Here is a 16,908-nt window from a genome sequence, read left to right on the forward strand (position 1 = left end):
CACAGCATATTTCTGCCTCAGGACATCTGCTCCTCATGAACTCTGTCTCCCCTCTGTGCGTGCTTTTTAGCTCTTCAAACCAAATGCACAAAAATAAAAGCATGACTTCTACTCATGATTAAATGCAGCACTTCTCAGGATACATAAAACAGCAAGAAACCACAGCAGAGTGTTTTGGAGCAAGTCCTTATGGTGAATAGCTACAGTAAGGAGATATGTGAATTAGAATTTGCATGAAAACATATTTCTCATGCTTCAGCTGTAAAATAAATCCATGATCTCTCTGAGCATGAACTCAATGACCTCTGTGGAAAAAAAAAATCACTCCAGAACACCCTGGGATTGCACTCACTGGGATGTGGGGCTTCTCTTGGGCCAAAACAGCATCCAGGGGGTTGCAAAGCCCAGCATGACCCTGCCATGGGTACTCAGAGGCAGCAAGGCACTTCTGGGGGCTATGCCTGCACAAGACATGCAACGCTTACCCAAATAAATGTTACACACTGGATTTTAGCCCAGGCTAAGACCAGGAAAGCATCTGAGCCTCTGCTCTTTAAGAGGCACAGAAAGCAAAGCAACATTTTCCACTGTGGTGTTGCACCTGCCAGCAGCTCATCCTTCCCCCTTACCACCAAGTTATCCACATTGATAATTCTCTGTTCTTCATCAAAACAAAGGATTTTGTTAGACAGAGCAACTCACAAGGGTCACAACATGAGCAGCACAGAACTCCTATTTTTTGTTTTCCTAAGCAAGCCAGACTACTCATTCCCAAATCACTTCAGATTTCTTGGAGTGAAATTAAGAGACTTATCACTCCCTCTGGCAGGTAATCCCAGAAGAACAATTAGGCCAGCTCTTATATTTTATGATAGCACTTGTAATATTTATTGCTGCCATTTAAAGATACCCCAGCTCTTGACTCTTTGCACCTGCAGGAAAAGCTCAGACTTGTCAAATAAAGGCATTTCTGGCCCTCCTGAGCCTCTGCAATGCTGCACCTGCCCAGCTTCACTCTAAGGCAATTCCTTTCAATAGCTCCACTTAAGACAGGTCATTACAGAAGCTAATTTACATTGAGCAGTAAGAAAGAAGAAATAAATCACTATTTCAAACATGCTGCAAAAGGACTGAGCTTGTTCTCTCGAGCACTTTGGACCCACCTGGTTTCTGATCATAGCTGAGCCCACCTGAGAGCCAAGCACCTCCTGGAGAGCTGGGGATGTCCTTCCCTCCAGGAAGGGTCAGAGCAGCACACACTTACTCAACTCTGGGCTCCCATGGAGCTTCTCTCCTCAGGTAAGAGCAGCTGCTTTCTGCTCCTCCCAGCCAGCTCCCAAGTGTGCTCTGCCCCCGCCCCTTCCCATAGGGCCTAAAGCTGGTTCCAGATGCAGAAAGTCAGGCTCACTGTACAGGTTCTGCCACAGCAACATTAAAGTCACTTGGCTCCTTGATCATCATCATGCAACCAGACAATGCCCCAGCACTGCAGTAGCTGCTTTACTGGGAGCAGCTCCACAACAGGGTACAATAAAGGGAGATAAACCCTGGAAAACCACTTAGATTGGGGAGGTCCATTTCTGGGAAGAGTTACCAGAAATGGCAACATCTGAGTTTCTGTTCAAGGACTTTTAACCTTGACCTACATAATTTTATTAACATAAAAATCATGTATCAGTCAACTGTCACAGTAAGCAGTGACATCCCAATTATTACCAAGTAATAAGACACAGCCCTCAAAGAGGAGGAAAAGATGGAAAAAATTTAGGGAGATTGCCAAGGAAATCTTTGTTCAATCTTACATGATGAAAGACAGAAACAACTAGAGAGCAGCATACCAATAAGTTTTTTTTCTTCTTTAATACTTTAACTTAGATTAAAAAAAAAAAGAGTAATTTTTACTGTACATTCCCATTTCTCCTCTCTCCCCAATGCTTTTTCTTCCAGGTGATTCAGAGCCCACCTGCCATCAGGTGGGAAGTTGATTTTCTGATTAGCTCTGCATACAAATTAGTATGCAAAATCAGAAGGACCCTGCTTGATTGTCAGAGTCTGAACCTCACAGCAGAAAAATGAGTAATTCTCATGAGCTCCTGGCAAATGTTTTGAAGTCTAAAAGAGATCAGTGAACTCACTGATGCAACATAATTAATAGAGGGATTAAGACACTCTTAATGAGTGTTTTAGGGGGGAAGATTTACCACATCAATTGTTCAGTCCAAAAAAAGTATTGTAATGTTTTAATTATGTATTTTTTAAGTCAGTGCTAACGAACCCAGGTGATAAGGGGTGATGTTTCAGCCAAGTGCTGCTCAGATATTGTAGCAGGTCTGAACCTTTTGAGAGCAATGGATTCATCTAAACCAGCATCCATCACGTTAAAGGTGATACTTCTAAGTCTTTATGTCTTGCTCAACATTCTTGTACAGTGAAAAAGTTGTTCAGTTCTTACTTCCCACATTCAGTTTTATTTTGAGTGGATAACTTAAGAGAGATTAATCTTCAGCACTGAAATATCCTCTCAGTCTATAGAATTCCATGTTCTTGTGCTCTTATCTCAACCTTGCTACACAGGATGAGGGCATTGCTTGTTTCTGGTTTTGCTTTCAAGTTTTTAATCAATTTGAAGGCTTTGAAGTCCTACATCACCTTTAAGCATAAATAGTGTCTGTTTTATAAATATGATTCACAGCCATCCACCTGCAGATTCTTGTGGGGACATGTAGAGGTTCCAGCAAAGGTCACTTGCATTTTCACCAGCTATCACACCATTTTTCCTGGAAGAGAAAAAACATTTTGTAACCAACTCATTATATCAAGGTATGAGATTGATAAAAGGTCCTTAAAACCAAGATTTCCTCAGTGAATTTCCCCTTTTTAGTGCTGTCAATCATTCCTAGAAGGCTGCCACAGATTGCCTTGAGTTCCCACTGGTGGAGAAGGCAGAGAGAAAGGATGTTGGAAATGAACAACTAAGATGGTTTTGGACAGAGTGGGCTGCCCCAACTGCTCAGCAGAGCTGTCAGGTGCAGCCCTGAGTCAGCAGGAGCTGCTCTGCTGGCCTTACCTGTCACTGGGATGACGTGGATGGCTGTGGGACAGCCCCTCCCAGCACAATGCTGTTTTTGTCTGTCAGGGTTTTCAGGGTGCTGCTGGCTGGGGACTGCAGGATTTTCCTTGAGAGCCTCATTCTGCCATCAGTGGGGTCACGGCCAAAGTATTTAACCTGGGCAGGAAACACAGCACTTTGACACTGACCACCTTCAACACTTTCCTTCAAAGATGGCTTTGACTTTTTAATCCATTTGATGCTAGAAAAGCCATAAATAGGCATCCTTTAGCCTATACTGCTGTCAAATAATGTGGTGCATAGATAACAAGAGTATGACATTAAATAAATCCAATTTGGATGATCAGGCATTTAACTAGCACCAAAGAGAAGCCAGTATGGAATTCAATTTTCTTCACAAACACCAAATAAATAATCAGAAAAAAAATCCAATTTTAAAATACCAACAACATTTTAAAGTTATAAAAAATAATTACCTGGATTTCTTGTCCAACTTCTAATCCCAGGGCACTAGGATGTTTGATCTAGAACAGTTTTTTTTAGAAATAAAGTTATCAGAGTTGGTCATAAAAATCCCTTCTTTCAGGGGTTCTTCATGCTACATTTCAACCCAGTGGCTCAGGTTAAACTTTAGGAACAGGTTTCTGAATATTACATGGAAAAAGGTATTACAGAGCCCAAGAACTTGGTGCAAAAACAACTGCAGCAGTCACACAGTTGATTCTTTGCAGCTTTAGGAAGAATTAGAAAACAAAGTGCTGCTAGTTAAGAGCTTTTAACCTGGAAATGGCCTGTGGAACACCAGGAGGTGTGTTAGAGCCATGCCAACTGGTTAGAAATAAATCCAATTGTCCATTTATACCTGTTCAAGGATGGGTTACCTTTCTTTGATCCAGCTGGGAATTATGAAGCAATACTGGGGTCATGTTTGGGTACAGCTTTACCATCACTCCAGAATCTCTGCAGCAGGAAACTGCAGTTATTTCAAAGTTCATCAAGAAAAGTCCACATTTCACTCTGTGTATGGTCCCTAAGCAATCATTTATAAACTTCCCATAAATAAAATTTTATTCATTCCTTTTTAAAAAATCTTTAATCCACCATAACACATCCCCTCATTTCTCCTTAACTGAAAGTGGATGAGAATTGCTTCTTTCAGGGCAGTATTTCAGTAACAGGTACTATCCAAAATGTAATTTTTACAAGACAAATATTATGATGAAAAGTGCAAAGCAAATTCATGCCATCACTTTCAGATTCAAAGATGAAAAAGGCCTTAAGTTTTGTGATTTAGACATTCTAAAAACTGAATAAACAACAAAAAACCCTCAGCTTTATCAGGAAAGAAAATAATTTCACAAGAAAAAGTAGCAGAAATTATGCTGGAGATATTGGCACCTGCATAAGTTTGGCACTCTTAAACAATGATTATTTGACATTGTATTAAGGTATCAGAAATACAGCTAGGTAAATAAATTCATTTCAAATCCAAAGCACTTTTTATACCTTATTTCAGTAATTGTGGCTGTATAAATTGCCCCAAATTCCAAATTCACTTCTTGCTGCAGGAAAAAAAAAAGAGAAACCAGTAAGAGACAAAGTCACCAAGAGCAAAGTGGAGAAGTTCAAGGCAGAAGTGTGTCCTTACATCATCTTTGCAGATTTCCCCAATGAATTCCCTGGCCTCATGCATCGCCCCTGGTGTGGGGGCAAACACTGAATATGTCTCTTCATCCAGCTGGCTCACAGTCACACCTGAAAAATGGGAATTTAGGAGAGCACTCAGGGGCACAGGGCAGCAAAGTCACACTCAGTGAAGACTTGCTCAGAGCAGAGAAGTTTTGCATGCTCATTAACACCTCAGATTTCTGAGCATGGATTTGTCTTGTTATCTTGAACAACTGCACAAGGCCACCACCTCCTTGCAAATACCTCAATATTTTGTGCTCCTTTATGGCCCACAAATTATTTTTATAATTCTTTAAAGGCAAGGGAAAAAACCCTGAATAAATGTTGAGGGCTATGAACCAATTTCCTAGAGATTTTTAATAATACTTGTATTACTAGCTGAGGGAAATGAAAGTGTTTTGGAGCCAGAATGGTAAAAATGCTTTAAAATTTCCTTCTAGAGTTCTGTGGCCAGACCACACAGGTTTACAACCAAAGGGAAACAGGATTTTTCCTCTTTTTCTCCACCCCAATCCCCTGAGAAGCATTAATCAAGATTAATTAACCAGAGCATCTACCTGTACTCTAGACACATCTGTATTTTTTATTTTTCAATTTGCACTGAGCATTGAAACAGCTCAACACACAAGTCTGAAACAAAGGGAAACATATGAGAAGTTATCACAGGGATCAGGAATGTCTCACCAGTCTGTGCTTGAAGTTTTTTCAAATTGTAAGCCCCAGGACCAACGAATCTTAATCTTTTTGATAAGGGAACGTGGATAGTTTCTGAAAGAACATTTAGAAATCCTTTGAAGTGCTAAATATAATCATCTTGAAAGCTATCACACAAAGGCACATTCCTTCAGCTTTTAATCTTACAGCTACCTGTGGTATTTGAACAGGGATGTAATTACAGGTAGGAACTGAAATAAATGAAGACACAGAATACATCCTGATGACTGGAAATTCTCTTAAGCCATACTGATAACTTCATCTATATTAATTCTGATTTTGTGAGAGCTTCACCTAATTTCAATTAAATTCTGTTTTCTGGTGTACACTGATATAGAAAAACCCCCCAGAATAACCAAAAATAACCAAAACCCCTCCACAAATTAACCCCACAGGGCAAGGGCAATAATATATAACAACCAATCACTAAAAAGCTATTTTAGGTAGAAGTTTATTGTTAAAAAAGTGATTATGAAAGTCATGAATTCACACAATAACATTACCTACAACTGGTCCACTTTCTTTTCTGTTAGGTCTGGGTTTCGCCAGTGTTTGGTTCATTATTTGTAAAATCTCCCTTTTTGCAGCTAAAGAATAATAATAAAAAAATAATTTAGTACATGATTAAAATAAATGTATGAAGTTTTTGTTAGAGTAGAAAATGATTCCTTATCAAAAGCTGTCTCCTGCCTAGCTGGAGAATGCCAACTGCAAGTTTCCCAACTCATTAAATCCTTATTAAACCACGTTGCTTCATTTTCTCGTGCGCTTCAGGAATATTTTAGCTGCACATGTCAGAATACAGATGGCAGCAAGTTTCACATGTAAATATAGCTGAATTGATGTGAAATGAGAGAAAGTTTGCTGTTCTTTTTATAACATCATCCTGCTGGATTTCAACAAAGTCATGCAACGTGTGTTAGCCCAAGTCATGCAACGGCTGAAGTTACTTTGAAGTTAATTTGGAACTGATTATGCCAAATCCATTTCATAAAGATAGAATGAGAACAAAAACCGAATAAGTTTATTATTTAGTTTCATAAAACTTAATAGCATTTAACATTTACTGTGTACATCCAAGCACAGACCTACCTGTAGCTTGCTGAATAGCTTCCACCACGATTTTTATTGGTATTCCTGGCAGCTTGAGATCAACCTGACATGAGGAGAAATAAGTGCCATCACCTTGTCAGGAAAGTTCTTCTAATACTCAAACTTTCACCTGGGGAAGATTTCATGCCACAATACCTGCAGAGCTGTTATCCCTTTATTGGTGCCTGCCATCTTGAAATCCATATCTCCATAGTAATCCTCAATTCCCTGCCAGCACAGACAGAAAACCAAGCTGGAGTCATTCCCAATACACCAAAAGTACAGAGGAATTATTTTTGAGACTTCCAGGTTTTCCTCAGCTTTATTTTGCTGTTCAGGATTAACACTGTTCCTTTCTCCCCTTGATTATTCATCTTTTTCTCCCATGAGGAAGGACAACATTAATTGGAAGGAGAAAGCTTATGAATGCTTAAATAACTAACAACACAAAAAAGAACAAACAACCAGACGTTTCATACAAACTTTCCAAAATAAAGGAAGAATTTGGGAGATTAAAGAGAAAAGATGCTACTCATTTTTCCAGGAGTGATGTTCCAGTATAGTCTGGGTAAAAGGTCCCAGAAGAAGGCCAAAAGAACATTTTTAATCAGCAGCAATAATGTGAGGAACACTCACCAGGATGTCTGTCAGCAAGCGATAGTCCTCAATCTCCCCTTTTCCCTGGCTGCACTTGGTGACCAGGCCTATGGCCACACCTGCCACTGCACTGGACACTGGAACTCCTAGGAGTGGCAAAAAAAATTAAGAAATCACATTTTGAAGCCTTAGGTTGTTTCCAGATCCTGTAACACATTCTCATCCATCATTTTAAGTGCATTATTTCATACCTGCATCCATTAATGCTAAACTCCCGCCACATGCAGAAGCCATGGAGGAGGACCCTGGAGTTGGAATACAGGAAAAAAATCAGGAATTAAACATTGAAAAATGGCTCTCAGTACAAGCTATTTTCCTCATCCTGTAGCATAAAAATAACCCCCAAACACTATTTTACTAAATCATTGTTCATGAACATGTACATGCTTTTTATTTTAAATATTTCATGTAACAGTTATTAAAAAGATTTAAACTGAAATCTACTCATTAGCATGCCTATAAATCAAGTTGGTTAAAGCTTTTTTAAGAACCAAATCTAGACTCCAGCACTAGGTTAAAAACAAGAAAATCCTAATACCATTTGATTCTAGGACTTCAGAAGTAACTCTGATTGTGAATGGAAAGTCCTGGGGTATAACTGGTTTCAAAGCTCGTTCTGCCAGTGCACCTGTTCAAAAAAAACACCACAAAACAAGTAGATCCATAAATGAAAACCAGATAAAATATTGGAACTTTCAGCATGAGATTTCTCTAGTCTGGGCTTACCATGTCCAAGCTCCCTTCTGTTCATCCCAGTAACTTTGCCAATCTCATTGGTTGCATAAGGTGGAAACTGTAAAACAAAAAAAAGTGTACAACAAAATTAAACCTGCTTTTCTTTTCCATTTTAAAACACACACTTAAAAAGACATCTCTGAAGTTTTGGTGCATCTCAAAAAATACATTAAAAATAAAATAACCAAACCACCACATGACTTCTATCAGTCACTGGACCAGTTCAGGTAATGTTTAGTCAATGTTTCACTTCCACAGGATTAAAGAGGATAAAAGAGCAGCAAGGTAGCTAAGAGAGAACACAAGAAGCTTCCCCCAAATAAACTTGTCAAACAACCTGGCAGAAATGTTATTTCTATCTCAGAGATAATGGAACAAGATCTGCCTGTTGCCTGTAGGAAATACTTTGGGCAAGCTCCAAAGGCTGAGAGAGATGCAAGATGTAAAAGCATTTATTTATTACTGCTGTGCCTCATCAGCTGAACATATTAATAGAGTTTACTAAAAATAATAGCACAGGTTCCTCCTGCTTTCAGCAAGAACCTGTTGTGAGGGAGCTCACCCCATGTTATGGCATAAAAGGCTGTATAAAATGGCATTTTACAAATTACCTACTGCTTTTCAGGAAACCAGCACTTCTGCTCATATAAATTCATGCATGAATTAGCATAAATACATTCTAGTAAATCTAGAGCTAATTTATAACCTTGGAAGGGATCAACTGCACCTTGAAAAGCAAGACATGAAGCCCTTCAGTGAATCATGCAGAAAGCTGTGACACAGGAAAACTCTCACCTCATAATGCAGCATGAAGTTTTTATCTTTTATTCCACTATTGATTAAAAACAAGACCATGTTAGAACAGGAGCAACCTGACATGTTTTACACACAACAGTAATGTTGTTATGCTTACAAGTGGACCCAGCCAAAATCAATAACTCAATATATTTGCTGCTCCCCCCCAGTTACCAAAATTAGAGAATATGAACCAACTCTTCCAGGGTAACAAAAGATTTAACTACAGTAAAGCTGAGACATTAAAATGTAAAAGCTCCCACACTGGGATGAAATCACTGGGGTGACATCACTGAAATGTGGTTTTAAAGGGAATTAATTTCACATTAGCCCTCAGAAATAAAGTATTATAAGCACAAGGACCTGCTTGCTACATCCCAAGTTAAATTTTCCATAAATATTTTAAATATATAAACCACACTAAATGTTACTTGTAACACCCTCCAGTTTGTGCTATGGAATTAATGTCACCCCAACACAAACCCACTGCCATGATCTCTGGAAAACAGGCCACTTCAAAGTCTAATTTTACACACTTTCAGTCCTTAAAAAGTATCTGTGCCAAGGTTCAAGGAAATTTTATCAAAGCTGTTTAAACACTGCCAAAGCACCATGATATACATACCTCACTGCTGTGGAGATCACATCTGATTTTACACTCGATTCTAGGGAGTCAAATGTAACTGTACACAGAACCTACAATAAAAATGAGCTAAAATCAAAAATAAACCCCTCTCAAACCCTTCCAGCCTTCACAAATGTTACTGCTTAAAAAGAATCAAAAAGTATTAGCTCAGCAGCAAATGAGATGCCAGCACCTACCACTTGTACAAAATTTTTATCTCCATCCCATAAATTTACTCAATCTGTGAGCATTGTGTAATCTCACAAGCAATCCCATTTAAAAACACTAATTTAACACTTCTCAAGTAGGAGCCAGGAGCAGTTTGCTCCCTAAGGAACCTTTAAGAGACAGGGCCAGCTGTCAGTGTTGCTTGTGTCCGTTTCCCACAGGGACCTGCAGTGGGTGTTACTTTTGGTGGGATAAGAGGGGACAACATTGAGGAGTAAATCACTGCCACCAGTATAATAAAAAGTCAGATCAATCTGACAGTCTTTCAGCAAAAGGAACCATAAAAGTACAGAAGACCAAGTCTGAGTGCAACCTTAATTCAATCCACCCAACAGCTGACGCTTTTGGCAAAGAGGAGGAAATAAATCCTCTCATTATTGCAATTTTGGGTAAAAATTGCTTTTAAAAGATTTCTCATTACATGCCCAGTTTAGCAGTGCCCTACACAGCAATGCACTCACCAACCTACACACCACTTCTGCTTCTTGCTGTTTAGAAGTGAATAAAACAGAAACCTGGCATGTAAATGAAAGCTCCAAATCTTTCAGCTTTTCATAATGCATTAATCATTTCTGATGCTCAAGTGACACTACCTGTGTTTGACCTCTTTGAAATAAGGCTGAGCCATGAAGCATTTTGAACATGTTCACTTCACATTTAATGTCTCTGAGGGAAGTCAAATCTCTCCCATCACACCTAAAGTGACAAAAGAGAAATTAAGAGAGCAGTTAAACCATAGTCTTGGATTGAAAGCTGACAGAAATATTATCAGTAGGAGTTTGACACACCCACCTTCTATATTCATTTAGCACAAGATTCCTAAAAATATCCTTTGAAACCACATTGAAAGATTCCATGATTTCATAAGGCTCAGCCTCCGGAAATTTTTCTGGGTACAGAAAAGAAATTGCATCTGAAGTTGGGAAATTAATTTTATAGAACTTTTACTAAAATAACTTCCAACAAAGCAGTGCTACCTTCATTGAAGCATGCTCTAATTATTAACCCAAAATAATACCTTTCAGCTGTTCTTCTGTTTCAAGCCTTATTTTGTTGATTGCCTCATCTCTGGAAATCTAGAACACAGGATTTGCAAGCAGTTAATTCTACAGGGCAGAACAGAGGTTTGAGGTTGTTTTTGGTTTAAAATATCTAGAAAAATTTAAGGAGTAAGAAACAGAACTGTCACACAAATTTAAAAATTGATAGTGAGGTTGGAAGGGACCTCAAGGGTTGTGTGGTCCAACCTTTCTTGGCAAAAGCAGCATCTAGACAAGAATAGCCAGCACCTCCCCATCTGAATCCTAAAAACATCCCACACTGGGGACTCCACTTCCCTGGGGAGATTATCCCACACTGACAGTTTTTCCCAAGGAGAACATTGCTCTTGTGCCCAATCACAACCCCTCAGGAACCTGCACTCATTTCCCCTCATCTTTTCCATGTGGTTCCTTGGGAACAGGGAGTCTCCACCTCCACATAATCCAAACAAATATTCTGGTAGGTAAGAACTCACTGAACAATTTATTATTGTTATTATTACAGACAGCTTAAATTACAGAATCACTGAGGTTGGAAAAGACTTCTGAGGTCACCAAGGCCAACCTATGATCACCACCTTGTCAATCCGACCATGGCACATCCAGTCCTTCCTTAAAACACCTCCAGGGACAGAGCTTAAAGAACTCAATCCTACTAGAGTTTCACTATGATATTAATTAACAAAATCATTATATCATGATTCATTACTTACTTTATCATGGCTTGAATCTGTGAACACTGCATAGATCTTGTTAGAAGCAAGTCTTTAGGGAGAAAAGGAAGAATTTTTGAAAACACTGCTTAAAATCCACTTTCATAATTAGTTTTTTTTTGAGGACTAAGTATTTGAGAAGTATTTAGTGAAATACCAGTCAGGTGAAAGCAGCAGCCTGATATTTCTAAACATTCCTACATCTGCTATATTTGTTGTGAACTCACTTCTTTGCAAGTTCCACAATCTCTTCAGGAGCAAGAAATAATTTCTGGACAGTTCTCTTGGCCACGCCCCGCTCCTTCACCAGCTGCTGAATGCCCTGGATGATGTGCTGGGTCTGCTTCACCCCCACTTTGATGGCATGGCAGAAGTCTTGCTGCAAGATGTTCTCAGCAGTTGCTTCCAGCATAACTAGCAATGGGAAGATAAAAATTAATTAAATCCCTGTTTTATTGTTCAATAGCAATCTAACTCAACTGAGAAATATGAGGGAATCTACCTTACTCAACCAAAAGTTATCACTGCTGTTTGCTCCTACTATTCTATAAAAATCCACATTTCAAAGATATGGACAACATGTGCAAAGATTTCCAAACCCTCACCAGACACCAATTAAGCTACTCACCAACTTGGCTTTGTGGAGCTCCAGCAACAACCAAATTGAGAGCACTAGAGGCCATCTCTTTTCGGGTTGGATTGATAACAGGCTCTCCATCCACCAGCCCCACCCTTACTGCACCTGCAAAGACACTCCACAAAGTTAATTATAAGTAAGTTCTTTAAGGCATCACTATAACAATATAGCATTATCAAATTATATTATAGTAGTAATTTATATTATATAAATTAATAACAATAATTACACTAATTTTAAAATATCAGCCCATTGACTGGGTACTAAGAACAAATCTAGAAGACAAAATTACCTATTCTATATTTCTTTTTTTTGCATTACTGGGTAGGGCAAATAATATCAAACAGCATTACACACAATGCTGTGAGTGTAGTGGGAGTTTGTACAAAACAGCACATGTTTTCTACGAAAAAAAAGGTAGCTGAAAGGAAGATACTTGTTCAATATTTGTTCTGGGGTAGATCTTTTCTCAGAAAACACCTACAATGAAGTAAACCTCTTTGAGCTCCTTGAGAAAAATTAATCTCAACCAGATATTTTCCAAATAATGCTTTTCAATAATGTGTTTTTTTAATACAAAATTAATTTATTGGTCTCCATAGCACACTATTTCTGTATTGCAATTCCTAATTGCAATTGTGCATTTAGTCCCCAAAAAATAATCTCTCAAAGTGCAATAATTTTACCTACTGTAAAATTATTTCCACTGCTTGAAATTTAATGTTTAGATTCAGCTTCTAGTTAAAAAAACAAAGCACCACCTATGGTCTAAGTCCTCCATTACATTAAAATCCAGAATAATCTCAGAATGTTTACTTACCAATAGGACCATTCCAGGGGATATCAGACAAGGCAAGTGCTGCAGAAGCTGAAAGGAAGACAAAAACCTAGATTAGAAAAAAAACCTGATCTCATTAAATCCCACCCAAGCACCAATTTCTCAGAGCCCTCTTACCTCCATTGATTGCCAGAACATCAGGATCATTGACACCATCTACTGCTAAAAGATTACAAAGGATCTGGCATAAGATAAAAGACAATGAATAATTTTGACCTAGACATTTTTATTACCTGTCAACACAAAGGACACACAAAACCCTAAATTCCACATATTTACACAAGACTATGATGCACACAGAAATTTTTTCAGGTATTTAAAATATAGAGTTGACAAACCCCCACTAACAGATAATATTGTATCATACCATATAAAAAATATTTACTACTTGCATCTTTCCTCTGTTGTACAGAGGAGATTTTGATTTTATTCCTGCATCTTAACAAAATTTGGAAATGTAATAAAAATAATTTAAGATAAGGAGACAGACTAAAAAGCAACTTTACACTTGTTTGTGAAGTGCAAACCCCTCCTGATGTTAACAAAAATAGTTTTCCCTAAAAGAGGGCCTGTATAACGAATTTTTCCTTAGCCATATCCAAGTTTCCTGTTTTGAAGGCAGCATGACCTACCTGTGTATCATAAAAGTAGCCTGCTGGGAAGAGTGGCCTGATGGACCGATCTGCAAAGGAAATAATCAAACTCTTAAGAGAAGCTGCCTTTCAGGGGTTCATATTCAGTTTGTCTTCCAGTCACCCCACAAGAAAATGACAAAATAGGGATTTTAAATCTAAAAAAAAAAACAAAAAAAAAAAACAAAAAAAAACCCAAAAAAAATACAACAACCTCCCCCCAAAAAACCAAAAAAAAATAGAAAACATGGAGAATTTAGCAGGATATTTACATGACATACATAAACTTAAAATTTCAATTACATTGATAAACAAATTAAAAGTTTGTTTTCTCCCATTACTTCTCAATTCTGCAAACAGCAATTGTAAATTACTATTGTTTTCCAACACTCCTGAGAAAATAACTTTTTTAAATTATAGATTCCAACCTACCTATTACTCTGCTTGTAAGAATTTCCTTATCAGTGGAGCCAAGCTCTCTCCTTAGATAGTTTGTAGGAATTCTTCCTGCTGCAGCAGCTTTCTGACGGTAGTCAACCTTCCAGAAACAAGTCGGGATTATTAATTAAAACTGATTATTTACTGCAGAGCCACAGAAACCCTCACAGGGGACCTTTGGGATCATCCAGTTTCAACCCAAATTATCCATTTCCTACCCTTATTCTCATCCCTTGGAGCCTCACAATCCAACCAGTTTCCTACACAACCGAGCACCAACATTTGGGTTTGGATGTTGTGGCAAAGCTCAGCCAACATCCAAGGCTCATCCCTCACCCACACAGGGATCCTGGATTTTATCATCCACTGCAGTTCTCAAGTCCAGTTCTGTCATCTATTGTTTGCATTCCCTGCTCTCCCCAGCTTCCTGAACTCCACTCTTTAAGGAGTATGGCTGCTAAGCTGAGCCCTGATCAGCACAGAACTAATTCTGTCATTAATACTTACCACTAGTGGCATAAACTGAGATGGAGAGGGCTTGGTCTTGCTGACTGCTGTGACCATCACTGCTGTGTCACCTAGCTGGGTTCAGAAAAATAGGTAAAAACTCAAGTTACCTGAGGAAAAAACCCCTCCAACCTTCTAAACTTCTTCACAAACCAGTAACTCTTAAGAATTACACTCTGCAGAAAACCACCACGTAAATCCACGCTTCTTGCCACTGCTTTTGCTTTTCAGTCAAAATTTTTTCCTATAAAATACAGCAGTCCCTTCTTTAGGGATGAAATTGCCACTTGAGGCTCTACATCCCACAGGCTCTGATGCCCAAACAATGACTTTGAAGATACAAGAATTTTGAAGCTGCACAAATTTTAACTTTTGTTTTTACCTGAACAACAGCAGATCCATCAGCAAACTTGGCCAGTTTTCCAGAAGACAGCTCCATCTTTCTAAAGGAAAGAAAGAACTTATTACAGGAGTTGATGGTGACTTGATGTACATTCTCCAGCAATTTCTGAATTCATCTGTAGCCTCAACTGCACAGAGCAGAGGTTCTGCTTCACAAGAGATAAAAATCTGCCTTAGATAAGGAAATTGAAACTCTTGGAGCAAAAGTGGCCAAATCCACTTAGATTTTAAGTGCTTTAGCCTGAGGTGTCCTGCTTCTTTTACCTTAAAAGCAAAACCTTGTAGCACATCAGCTATCCCCAGGAGTTACATCCATGCGTTGGAGGCAAAGGTGAACCATCACCTGCTCCAGCTGGGGTTTAGCCAGTGGAAAACATCCTCCCTCAGAGGAGCTGCTGGCACACTTCCCACCACAGTCCCTCCTTCCTGCAGGATATTCCCTTCTTTGTGGCAGAGGATGGAGAGCAACAAGACAATGATGACACACTCCAGAGTGAGGTATGGATTATTTATTCCAGGGTTGTGCTACTGCACAAGCCCAGCACACCCTCCTGATTTTCCATGGCATTATTTACACACAGAAATCCAGAGCTGGTCCCTTCCCAAGCACAGCTCCTCTATTATGATTTAGAAATTTCTATGTAAGTTATCCTAGGTGACGTGTTCACATGCTCAGGGAAAGAGCTGGGCAAGGCCCTTATGACCTGTAGGTGTGATTTTTACTGTAGTAATAAACACAGTTAGGCTGGGCAATCACAGAATGGTTTGGGTGGGATCTCGAGTTCCACCCCTTAACTATTCCAGGTGGCTCCAAACCCCATCCAGCCTGGCCTTGGACACTTCCAGGAATGGGGTAGCCACTGCTTCTCTGGGCAACCTGTGCCAGGGCCTCACAGGGAAGATTTTTTTTCCCCCCTAATACCCCATCTAAACTTGTTGTCTTTTAATTTTTACCCATTCCCCCGTGTCCTGGCACTCCACCATAAATAGTCTCTCCACCTTTCTAGGCAGCTCCATTCAGGTACTGGAAGATTACAATTAGTTCACCACAAAGCTTTTCTTCTTCAGGCTGAACAACCCCAATTCTCTCAGCCTTTCCCCACCGGAGGGGTCTCCATCCCTCTCATGAGCTTGGTGGCCTCCAACATTTCGCTAAGCTGGCAAGCCCACACAGATATCCATCAGCATCTTGATTTTCCACATCCTCAGGGCTCGTTGTTTCCCGAGTGCCCCTGACTAAGCGATCACAAGGCCGATCCCACTGCTCCGCTCTCCTTTCTTGCTGACCACACTTGGCAGCACACCAAGAACCGACAGCAAACAAGGTCCTCACTTAAGATAACCTCGACGCATCCCGCATTTTGCACCAGTTTTTCCTCACTCTTTGCCTTACTCTCCAGCCGGGACAGCGCTCTGCCCTGCGGCCCTCCACACCCCTCAGAGTCCCTCACCTGCCGCCCACCTCCACCGTCACGGCCCGCCCGGCCCCGGCTTTGGGCCCCGCCGCGGCTCCGCGGGCGGGCACCCAGGGCAGGGCGGGGCGGCCCGGAGGCAGAACCCGCCGCCACCGCGCCGCGGCCCCGCCGCCATCCCGGGCCAGCGCGCCCAGCGCGGCACGGCCGCAGCTCGTGGCGGCCGCCATAGCGCCCGCGGCAGGAAAGGGCGGCCGTGCCATTGGCTGGGGGGAGCGGCACCTCGCAGTAAGCGCGAAGCTGATTGGCCGAGCGCCGCCGCGCCGGTTTCGGTTCCGTACGGGCGCTACGGCGGCCCAGGAGGGTCAGGCGGCGCGGGGCGCGCGAGTGCGCGTGCTGTGCGGCTCTCCCATCCTGAGGTAAAAAGCAACAGAGAAAAGCTGGAGGCGGTGCCTGAGGCGGCCTTGGAGCCACCTCGGGCTGGAATCTGAGGAAAAGCCGCTCGAGCGGGCGCTCAGACCGAGGGAGAGGAGACCTACACCGGGCCGCCGCCGCTGGCGCCTCAGGAGCCCAGAGAGAGCTCCCGGCCCTGCCTGAGGGGCAGGCCCGAAGGTTCGTGAGGGGAAAAACAGATGCATTTGGAGTTAGAGTTAATTTACCTCACAGACCTCGTTCTGTAATACG

General features: G+C 40.7%; 1 protein-coding gene across 2 annotated transcripts; it reads right to left on the minus strand.

Moving 5' to 3' along the window:
• Window positions 1-2,212: 2,212 nt before the first annotated feature.
• PNPT1 (polyribonucleotide nucleotidyltransferase 1) lies at window positions 2,213-16,454 on the minus strand. 2 transcript variants are annotated; one of them, XM_033056137.1, is made up of 29 exons: window positions 16,264-16,454; window positions 14,793-14,853; window positions 14,411-14,485; window positions 13,898-14,003; window positions 13,466-13,515; window positions 12,951-13,014; window positions 12,816-12,863; window positions 11,987-12,100; window positions 11,586-11,772; window positions 11,359-11,410; window positions 10,624-10,681; window positions 10,398-10,494; window positions 10,199-10,301; window positions 9,378-9,448; window positions 8,753-8,789; window positions 7,949-8,015; window positions 7,761-7,850; window positions 7,414-7,467; window positions 7,202-7,308; window positions 6,722-6,793; window positions 6,566-6,629; window positions 5,977-6,060; window positions 5,444-5,527; window positions 4,719-4,825; window positions 4,577-4,632; window positions 3,952-4,030; window positions 3,547-3,594; window positions 3,068-3,226; window positions 2,213-2,777 (listed from the first exon to the last, which is right to left on the minus strand). In XM_033056137.1, exons 1-28 carry the CDS (start codon window positions 16,452-16,454, stop codon window positions 3,071-3,073), a joined length of 2,382 nt encoding a protein of 793 aa, XP_032912028.1. In that variant the 3' UTR covers window positions 2,213-2,777; window positions 3,068-3,070. The 2 variants fall into 2 exon arrangements, with proteins under 2 accessions (XP_032912028.1, XP_032912029.1); XM_033056138.1 differs by lacking the exon at window positions 16,264-16,454 and having other exon boundaries at window positions 14,411-14,481; window positions 14,793-14,831.
• Window positions 16,455-16,908: the final 454 nt, after the last annotated feature.

The sequence above is a fragment of the Catharus ustulatus genome, chromosome 3, assembly GCF_009819885.2.
Source record: "Catharus ustulatus isolate bCatUst1 chromosome 3, bCatUst1.pri.v2, whole genome shotgun sequence".
In the NCBI taxonomy this organism is placed as follows: Eukaryota; Metazoa; Chordata; class Aves; order Passeriformes; family Turdidae; genus Catharus; species Catharus ustulatus.

Coding starts and splice junctions, on each gene's coding strand:
- PNPT1 (XM_033056137.1), bottom strand. CDS start 16,454: ATGGCGGCCGCCACGAGCTGCGGCCGTGCCGCGCTGGGCGCGCTGGCC. Junction 9,449..10,198: donor TTCAAAGAGGTCAAACACAG/GTAGTGTCACTT, acceptor TTTTTATTGTAG/GTTCTGTGTACAGTTACATT. Junction 5,528..5,976: donor AGAAAGTGGACCAGTTGTAG/GTAATGTTATTG, acceptor ATGTTCTTTCAG/AAACTATCCACGTTCCCTTA.